General features: G+C 38.6%; 1 protein-coding gene across 1 annotated transcript in view; it reads left to right on the top strand.

The window, feature by feature from the left end:
• Positions 1-367: 367 nt before the first annotated feature.
• Positions 368-10,784, top strand: part of MMP28 (matrix metallopeptidase 28) — a 936,400-nt gene continuing 925,983 nt past the window's right edge. The window contains exon 1 of the mRNA XM_044063270.1: positions 368-795. Within this exon, the coding sequence (XP_043919205.1) occupies positions 646-795 (150 nt within the window). The 5' untranslated portion in view covers positions 368-645. The remainder of the gene's footprint in view (positions 796-10,784) is intronic.

Below are 10,784 nucleotides of genomic sequence, written 5' to 3' on the forward strand. Positions count from 1 at the left end.
CATTGCTCTTGCAAAGTTTGAAAGTTGATAGAATAACAGGTTTTGCATTAGCATGATTATCTTAATGGTATGAAGTCTGAAACTCAAATGCCTGTCTTTATTTTCTGACTTTAACCCTCATTGATTTGTCAGATACCACAATTTATGAGAAAACATGACCAAACATATCTGGACATTCTGCGAAACTCTGTACAGTTTAGAGGGATTTTCGAAGCCGGTATTGCATTAATTAAAGGTCAGGAGGAGCACATGCACTCTTGTTTTTGTTAGGGAATCCTATCAATAGTGGGCAGAGCATTTGTGTTGGGATGGAACTTACAGTGATGTCACAAACAGGGAGGTAGTTTATAAAGTGGGTGGCAATTTTCAGACGTCTGACCGAGAGCAGAAACTAGATTTGGAAGCTGTATAGTGTCCCTTTAAAGGATGCTCCCGCTTGGTAATGCTGCTCTGCGTTTTCTGGTTACAGAGCACTCAGGTGTTGTGAAATGACAGGACTTCTTGAGAGTTGTATTTGAATATTCATAACTGTGAGCCTGTGAAAGCGGAACATTCACAACCAGCCCCTATAAATTTAAGCAACATTAGCAGTCCGACTCCCAGTGGAGTGAGCAGCACCGCTGACTTTTACTTCCAGGAGTTGGAATGAACGCCATGAGTCCACTGTGGTATCGAGAATGGGTTATATGCTTCTTGGGCACATTTCTTGCTTTTGGCTTGACTCTTCCAACCAGACGGAAATCTCCAGCAGGACCGGACCAGCTGCTGGAAGAGGAAACCCTGGAGAAAGCTGAAGTATGTTGCTCTTTTCTTATTTCTTAGCTCTGATCCAAAAGTGCAAGCCAAGTAATTTTTAGTGAGGATTTTTTTTGGGGGTGAGGGGGTAGATAAAATCATTGATCGAAACTCTTGTGCTGTAATTGCCTGGTAGCACTACTGGGGCATTATTACACGGGAAACTGAAGGGATGTTGTAGTCGTCCATACCTCTCAAGTGTACCTCATAATAAGGAAGGTTCCTCATTTGTGGTCTTAAAAAGTTCATGCCCCCCCGCGAAATTCCACGTTGAGATTGAAAGAGACTGCCACCCATTCAGTGTTAACAATTGTTTTAACTGGTATCCGTGGTAAATAGAAACGAATTCTACTATTTCATTAAAATAATTATTCTATTAGTACAAAAATCACGTTTTAACCATCCTATAAGCTTCCTATTTGTTATTAGTAAGCTGTTAGCAAGTGTTCGGCATTTTTCCCGTTATGAGAGATTGTGTTCCTAATGCTGGAGATAGAAGGCTGAGAGCTTTGCTCTAGAACTGTGATTGCGGAATCCTATCCCATATAATACTGGTCGTGTTTGATGTTGCACTAAGTACTTGATGGGCGAGGTTGGGGTTTGTCGTTCTGCATCTAGATTTCTGAATGTAAGCGATTGTGATTATTTAATATTGCTAAACAATTTTTCATCTACCCACTCTGCCATACAGACACCTAGTGTGCACTGTTATTATTGTGGACTCTGGTGGTGGATATATCGTAAGTATTGAATATGGTTGACTGGTTCTTAATTATCTTGTAAGGTGGTGTACTTTTGCAGCCTTTTTTCAGCTTGAACATGATCCAGCACAACATTTTACAGAAGCCGGTCTGAAAGAACAGCATTATGTACAACACAGGAAACATATTATGTAAACGCCCACGAAAAATGTTCAGTGCATTCATGCAGGATAACATCTAGAATACCATACAGAGTATCAACATGTATAACAAATGGAAACAGAGATGATATTTTATTCCATGGGTAAATAAGAGTAATATCTCTCATCTCCAAACAAGAAGAAAATAAAACCAAAGTATTTCTTGTAGAGGTATATGTTTGTTCCCCATTTTCCTAAGCTGTTTGCCTGAAAACAATCTCATTCAGATTTTAAATGTATGAAGACTGTAATTAGGGCAAATAATTGTTTCAGAAAACTTTGATGCACAAACTGGAAATCATAATTTTCTAGTTCCTTTTATTTGTGTTTTAGCAGAGACATTTATGTTGGTGCCTGGTGCACTTTTACATCATACATGTGCCAGTTACCAACTTCATTTACTTATACAGCAAGAAGTTCTCTGGTTCGATTCTCGGCCGAGATGTCTATTATGCGACGGAGTCTGCATGTCTTCCCTGCGTTTGCATGGGGTTCCTCCCACATTCCAAAGATTATGCATCTGGAGCATTTCTCCACCAGCCTCCCCTGAAAATGGGCTCTGTCCTAGTCGGACTTTCCCGGTAAACAAATGTTAAATTATAGGTAGCTACACTGTACTTGCATCTTACACTTATAATTGTGCCCTCTTTATTTGCTGCATCTGCTCTCACTGGTTAAGTTTTGCCCTTCTTATGACTGTGCCCAGCAAATAGCTCATCATAATCTCACCCTCTCTGTCTGCCTGTTTTATCTTATTTTTTTTAAAGTATAGTTTTTCAGAAGTGGAGTATGCAAAGTTACCATATGGCACTGCAACACAAATGCTTGCCCCTAACAGCCACACAAATCTAATGGTCTGTACTGGTTTATCTTTGAGATGTTTTATGATCATTACACACACACACACACACACACACACACACACACACACACACACACACACACACACACACACACACACACCATGCATACAAATGTTTCAAGCACAGGCATGAAAGCCCTTCTAGCTTGCCAATATGCCAAAACACATGTTCCCATAATAAATGCCCAGGCTGTTCTTAAAAAATATCTAAACTAGTACTTGTTTTAATGTAATTTGGTAGTCTGTTCTAAGCATCAGCTACTCTCAGATAACCAATTGGTACACTTCTCATTCCTATAGAATTTTCTACATAGGTTATCTGATGAGTCTCTAGTACTTTTTGATAACCCCAAACATTCCCAGAGGTAGTTGTCCCTAAATGCCCTATATACCATATACTAGACATTGCCAACATCCTAGCTGACAGGTTCAGTGCAAACTCCCCCCCCCCTCCACCAAAAGGGCTAATATCTATCCCAGCAGAGTGCTGCCCCCCTGACATCTCAGATGCTCAGGTAAGAGCTGCCCTCTCCAAAGCAAGAAACACAGCATCAATGGGACCAGACGGTGTCCCGGGCTGCGTCCTACATGAACTCCAAGAAGAGCTAAACCCAAACTTAAAACTACTGTTCAATCTCAGCCTTACTACAGGATATGTACCCAAAGAGTGGTGTACAGCAACAGTGGTCCCTCTCCACAAAGGTGGTGCCTCAACGGATCCTGGAAACTATCGCCCCATAAGTCTCACTAGCTTGGTCTGCAAAGCTATGGAAAGGATCATCATGGACCATATAAATAAAGATATTGGGGACCTACAGACACTGGATCCTATCCAGTTCGACTTTAAGGGCAGATCCTGCCTCTTAAACCGGGACGATTTCTTTGAAACCGTCACCAAGGCCATTGACAAGGGGAAGGTGGTCCACACAGCCTACCTGGACCTCACAAAAGCCTTCGATACAATACCTCACTCAGGCATTATAGATAAGCTTACCAGCTTAAATATAAACCCCTATGTCACTAGATGGGTTGCAAACTGGCTCAAGGACAGAACCCACATGGTTAGAATAGCTGGAGCAATGTCAGACTCTAAACCAGTTACAAGTGGCGTCCCACAAGGCTCAGTCTTGGGACCTCTCTTGTTCGGTATATATTTCTCGGAGGTACAGGCCAACATGGAAGGACTGTGGCTGACCAAGTTCTCAGATGACTGCAAACTGGGTGCCATAATAGACTCTCCAGCTGACACAAGCATCCTCCAAAAGGGCCTCATAGAAACAGACAACTGGTGCCAGAGCCATGGCCTCAAGCTAAACGCCAAAAAGTGTATAGTCATCCCCTTTGGCAAAAACAGTGCCCACAAATTACCACATAGGTGGTAATCCATTAAGTACAGAAGAAGTAATTAGGGACCTGGGGACCCAAGTTGATAGCAATCTCTCATTTGACAACCACGTGGCCAAAGTGATTAGAAAAACATTTTATATAGCCCACCTAATCATGAAGGGATTCACATCTAGATCAGGGGAGGTCATCGTGCCTCTTTACTCATCCCTCATCAGGCCCATAATTGAGTACTATGCCCCTTTTGGGATGTACCTTACCAGACACCTGCAGCAACTGGAAAGACCCCAAAAGTACCTCACCAAGAGGATCAAGGGGCTCAAACAGATGCCGTATGCTGCCCGGTTAAAGAAACTCCAGCTCTACTCAGTGGCATACCGCCTGCTCAGAGGCGATCTGTGCCTGATGTATAAAGCCATGTCCAACCTGGAATTAATGGACATGCTGCACCTCAGAAAATTCAAATCCCATCAAGCTACGCGCTCGAGGGACTTAAACCTCAGCACTGAAATAAATAGGACATGCTGGAGGGACAGATTCATAACCCAGAGGCTCCCTTCACTCTGGAATAAAATCCCAGTCCAGGTTAGGCAGAGTCCCTCATTTCCTCTCTTCAAGAGGAATCTTGATGAGTGGATGGAAGATCGTAGGTTTACCCTGGGTACCACTTCTGTGTCACTGTTAGATAGAGGCACAGTATACTAACATCGAAAAAGGGCATAGCAAAATTAATTTAAAATGGGTGGCGAAAGCCATACAGACTCTGGCTAGGCTTATAAATGCCCAAGGGCAGATAGCCTAGTATGAACCTATGAACCTATACCTGAATAAGATATCCTCTTAAATATCTGTAAGAGACAGTGTACAAGATCAGATATTTTAGTCTTTCATAATAACTTAGATTTTAACATCCATGGATGCCCTTAGTATATTTCTGCTGTACTCTTTCCAGTTTATTCATGCTCGTTTTCCTATAGGGTTTCCATATTGTTATTGCATACTCAAGTTTGGGTCCAATGTAACTAACAAACAATGACTTCATTATGTTTGATTTCCTAGACTTTATAAATCTTTTTATATAACCTATAGTTCTAGAACTACCATTAGCCAATTGGTTGATATGATTAGAAAAACTATAAGCTGAATCTACCCATATACCCAGGTCCTTAAATGAGTCTACAGTTTCAATCACTTTGTACTGCATTAAATATTCACCTTTCAGTTTCTCTCCCAAATCTCATATGCTTGGTTTTTGATGTATTTATCAACATTTTATTCTCCTGTGTCCAAATGGTCAATTTAGTCAAATTATTTTGCAGACATGCCTTATCTGTAACAATCAGTTTACCCAATTTCAGGTCATCAGCATATAGACTGTAGAACACCTCAGATGAAAAAGTAAGGTCTGAAAGATGCAATCTAAACAAGTAAGGGCCTAGTACAGAGCCCTGTGGGACACCTGGACTGTAACCAAGGATTTCACCTGTCCAGTTGATGTGTGATATTTGCCATGTCCTATTTGTAAGCCATGCAGCTATCCATCTTATCAACAGTACATCAATACCTAGTTGTACTAATTTTATGGATCAGTGTTTTGTGCATGACCCTGTCAAATGGAAGTAGAGGAGTCATCTGTCCATCTCTTGTTGCCTCCTTGGCTGAACCTGTGATGTACAGGTCAGTTCCTGAGTCAAGTTTGATAGCTTTGATAATGGAAATCCATGCAGAGTGGTCACATCCTGACAACATATTTACAGGATATATCTACTCTGCAGTGTAATTAACGTTGTCCCAGAATATTTTTTCTCCTTGTATTTTCACTTAAACGTAGTGTTATGCCCAGAAGCACTTTAGTGTCTTACAGCTACTTCATTTCCATGCCACACAGATTATGAAAGATCATTTTTCCATTCAACGCTTAAGTTCAAAAAGGGCTTAGCCTTTGCCATCATTAAATAGTGGAGACTAAATACTTTTTACAGTTGTAAATGTTAGTTACCACCCTCAGTCTTGCATCCCAAACTGTCTTGCTGAGGTCAGCAAAGTACTATAAAGTACACACAATAGCTAAGGTGAAAAAAAGTAAAAGAAATATTTACATAATACAGAATTACGAAATCTCATTTACAGTGGAGTTTTGGGGAAGATCTTCTCCAAGTAGAGAAATGTATAGTAACACAAAAATGCAACAATTTAGGTACGAGCAAAAGTAACTTTTCGTAATGCAGCATGCATGGTATACATTTATAAAATTAATTTGGGGGAAAAAAGTTGAGCAGTCATGTAGAGTAAGGTTGATCGATTTCTTTGAATGTAAAACACGGCAGACAAAAAAAAAAGCAGAGATGAAAGTTGAGAAACTGTATTTTCTATGATAATTTCAGAGCTGCCTGGTAATTTTGACACCTAAACACGTGTGTGATACCTCTCAACCTGGAAACATCAAAAATCTGGACAAAGGCCCATGAAAAATAGATACAAATCTGTACGCTGATTAACATAAAAATTACATGCATAATTATGTAACCCCGCCCACTCCCATGGAATTGTGGGATACCAACTTTGAAAAGCAAACTGAAGAACAGACAACCAAAATATTGCACCAGAGTCCCCCCTGCAGCCAATCCAATGTCCCCATTACTTGGCTATTTAACCCCATTTACCATAAACACTAATGTGCATATTGCTTTACTTCTACAATGATTTGGATTTTGTTTTATATTTTATAGCACAAACACTAACAGACATCTGCTAAACAAAGCAGTACAGTCTCACAATGAAAACAGATTTGGCATTAAAACTTGTCTACTCCCATTCACTGAAACTGCATTGAAACCCACATCCAAAGCAAATGCATCTGGCCAATGGAGGATAAAGATTACATACATATGTTCTTTGATACACCTTCCTGACTGCATTAAATTATATTCCTTGTATAATACAGCACACTTGTTAGAGTTTGTTTTAAATTTGTTTTGAACGTTTCCAGTAAGCAGTGAAACAAAATGCATGAACCAAAACTGACAAACCTGCCCAATTCAGCACATTTCCATCATAAAAGTCTACTGAAAGTACTTCTACAATGCACCAGTATCAGTAAATATGCACACAATCTCTGCAGAAGTAAAAGTCATCTAAATAATTGCACATTAAAGATATCTATAACTAATGAAGATGTTGCTGCTAGCAAGCAACTTTAAATTTCATTGCTTCATCTACAAGTAAAGTGTCTGTTGCCCTTGAAGAATAAACTGCTTATATTACATTAAAAAATGATGAATTAGAACTATTTATAGCAAGGCAATACCCCATAGATTAGGTCAATGATACAATTTCAAACAACTTCTTATACTGTACAGATAATGTGGCACATTTATCAGTGAGAATAAAACTGTTTACAGGTAAGCACTGAATGTCTAGCAGCTTGCAGCACATCATATTACAGTTTGATGTAGAAATATTTATAGCAAGGCAATACTCTGTAAATTACAAACTTTGACTGAACCTTTCAGATTTTTTTTTGATTTCTGCTAGCAGGCTTATCCATTGCACCAAACCTATTTTCATTGGCTGCATTGGGAGAAATGCTCTAAAGAAAAAACAAAGTTATGCCATGCAACAAACGTACAACCAGAGATAATTAGCCTAAAGTTTGCAACACATACCATAGATCGTTGATGTAGAACTATTTATATACAAGTTCATACTCTTAGCACACATCGTGAGTCATACAAACAGCTATTAAAATGATTGGAGTAATAAAAATATCAAAAGCTGAAGTCATACAATGAGAGGAAAATTAAAGTATTACGAAAACATTACTGCACAGAACAGGCAATAAAAAGTAGGGAGAACGAATTAAGTTGACTATTTCAGAGACAGATTAAATACAAGGATTCAAGGAATTATGTCGACAGTCGAAGCAATATGGAACATGCTTCTGTTTAGTGACCATGGTATTCGGCAACAAATTTGTTACCTTTGTGGTTAAGTTCGGTCAGAATTAACTTTTACTGAGGCAGACAAGCATGAGAATACCCGTAACGGAGTATTAAAGAGTTTAGAAACGAAAACAACATTAACAGCATGATCTGCTCTGGACAAGTCAAGTTAGGAAGCAATTAACTCTATAAAATAAATAAAGCTGTTGTGTGGTCATTATCTTTTAATTCTGTGTCAGGCAGGAGTCCAACTAACAAACTCTGGGCTCTACAAACTTAAAATGAAAACGGGATTGTTTTAAAACAATCTGTTTTTGCCACATTAGAGTCCAGAGTTTCTGTTTGTCAGGTGCATTTTTCGTACTGTGTTTAGTTGTTTTTTACACCGGATATACATTCAAACAAGACACACACCTTAGTGCTCTTCTGCAGTTAAAAGTACACACACCTACGGTCCCTACCATAGTACTCTGCAGATAAGTCCGACTGATATGAAGTAAAGTAATCCCATTCATGTGGCTGGCTTAGTAAAATAAATCTCTCCTGCAATAGAAATGGCAGTCCTCTGCCCGAATGGCAGAAAGTAAAGTAAATCCTGTGTTCTGCCTGAACGGCAGAAGTAAAGTTTAGATGTGAGCATGGATAAATTTTCCTCCTTTGATAGAAATGGCAATCCTCTTCAAACAGACGTGCGGAATGCTGATGGAGCTGATGTCATCGCCTGCGTGATGACGTCACCTCCGTAAGTGTGAAAATTAAAAAAATAGATCCAAAATCGGAAATAATGGGGTGCCACTCAGGGAATCGTGGCACCCCATTATTGGGAGCCAAAAACTCAGTAAAAGCAGAGTTAATCGGGACGGTTGAGAGGTTGTTTGTGTGTGTGTATGCTTTATTAGAAACTACATCCCTGCATACTTTTCACAGGTTTGTGGTTTGCCTGCTTTATGTGGAAGACAAGTACAAAAAAACCCACAAATGTCACACTGTTGCAGTTTAATAACTGTATCACGCAAGAACTTTCATCCCAAGAGTAAGTACTTTGCATAATCTTCTTATTTTTCTATTGCTTGGTCCCATTACCAGTCGCCACAGTGGATTATCTGTTTTCAGTTCCTCTTGTCCTCTACATCTTGCTGTCTCACACCAACCACCTGCATGTCCTCTCTCACCACATCCATAAACCTTAAATTAGGCCTTCCTCTTTTCCTGTTACCTGGCAGCTGCATCCTTAGCATCCTTTTCCCAATATACCCAGCATCCATAATCAGCACATGTCCAAACCAACACAATAATGTTCACAAATTCTAGTTTTCCATTGCCTTTCCCAACATAAAAAACATTGCAGAATATACATACAGTAATATAAATTACCCCATACAGTTTTACAGTTATATTTGTAATTGTGTCTAATACTACTTGGGTATGTTTTGATAGTTATGTTGGAACAGTCCTATATGAAATGGCACTGCAAAAAGGCACCACATTTCAGTATGCCATACTGTGATCCCTGTTTAACCAGTCTTTCAATCATATTTATACCCCTTTTGTACACAAATTTTTCGAGTATCCAACTCGAATAATACATTGACCCCAAGTTATTTAAATAAATTCCAGTTATTCACAGCAAAACCTTTCACCTGTTCACTCAAATTGAAAAAGGGTAAGAGCATAATCTTTTCAAAATGGTTTTTAGTGTCGTATCATATTTTGTGGACACAAATGTACAAAAATGACAACAGTATTGCAGTCCTCATCATGGCAGTATTGGGGTTTAATGCACTAAAATGTAAGATGCATAGTGGCTCTGATGCACTACTATTGCACAGAATGTAATATATGATGAAAATATAGTTTCTGGGCATACCGCTCAACTACTTAAGAAGTTTGAACAAAGCCAAAAATAATGTAGGTGGGACAGAGGGAAAGTGACTAAGACACAAACCAGGGAAATGTTTTAAATAGTACTCAAATTTACTTAAGTTAATAGAACACCAGGGTTTGCATTTTATATGATTTATGGACAATAGGAATGAAACTCTGTCTAGCATTGTTGACTGACTGTAAACCCAGTAATTTGCCAGAAAGTCAAAAATTTATGATGGATATGGCAAAACATGAGGCAATATTAGGGACATTTAGAGTATGTTTCCAGGTAGATGTTTTCCTTTAATATCTTCATTCTGCTTGAAACCATAGAAATTTCATGCAACAGTATTTTACTTGTCTCATGCACGTGTGAATAGAAATGTGAATGAGGAAGGCTCCATTGGTTTTCTTTTCTTTAGTAATGATAAATTCTGCTTTCTTTCCATTTGTTTTCTGCTGCCTTGCATTGTGCTACTTGTTTTACATGTCAAGTGCTGCTAGTACTTGCATATCAGAAGGGTTAGTGAAAGTTCAGCTTGAAAAAGAAACAATGTTACATTTCCCTTTATTGTAATTAACCAGAACTGGTAGTTGTATACTTTTTTTTTTAGATGGTAAAAGTTATGATTAAAAAAAAAAAAAAAAAAACTGAAAATTAAATAAATGCACCTGCCAGTATTTTATATTTTTAGCCTGAATGTGGTACATGAGTACTGCTCAGAGTCATAATTGGATATGATACACTTTTGTAGTGTTTTCTTCACTGGAGATGAAATGTTTAGAATCAGTATGTATCCTAGTCTAGATTTTATACAGTTATTCCTTTCTGGGCATTATGGTTTCAGGTGCACTGTGATGCATATTTCTTTTCTGTTACTGACCCTCACCTCTTTGGTCAGTTAAAATAACCTTATGATCACAGGTAGTAATTTTTGATAGCTTGCTTTTAATATTGGCATTGGCGAATAATGGTACTAGAGTTTTGGCAATAATTGTGTGCAGTCATTAATCATTCATACGAATGTGTGTCAGTCTTTCTGTTAATCATTCTGGCTTTATGCATATAGACTTC

The sequence above is a fragment of the Protopterus annectens genome, chromosome 2.part1 (assembly GCF_019279795.1).
Source record: "Protopterus annectens isolate FY-2018-M chromosome 2.part1, PAN1.0, whole genome shotgun sequence".
Lineage (NCBI taxonomy): Eukaryota > Metazoa > Chordata > Ceratodontiformes > Protopteridae > Protopterus > Protopterus annectens.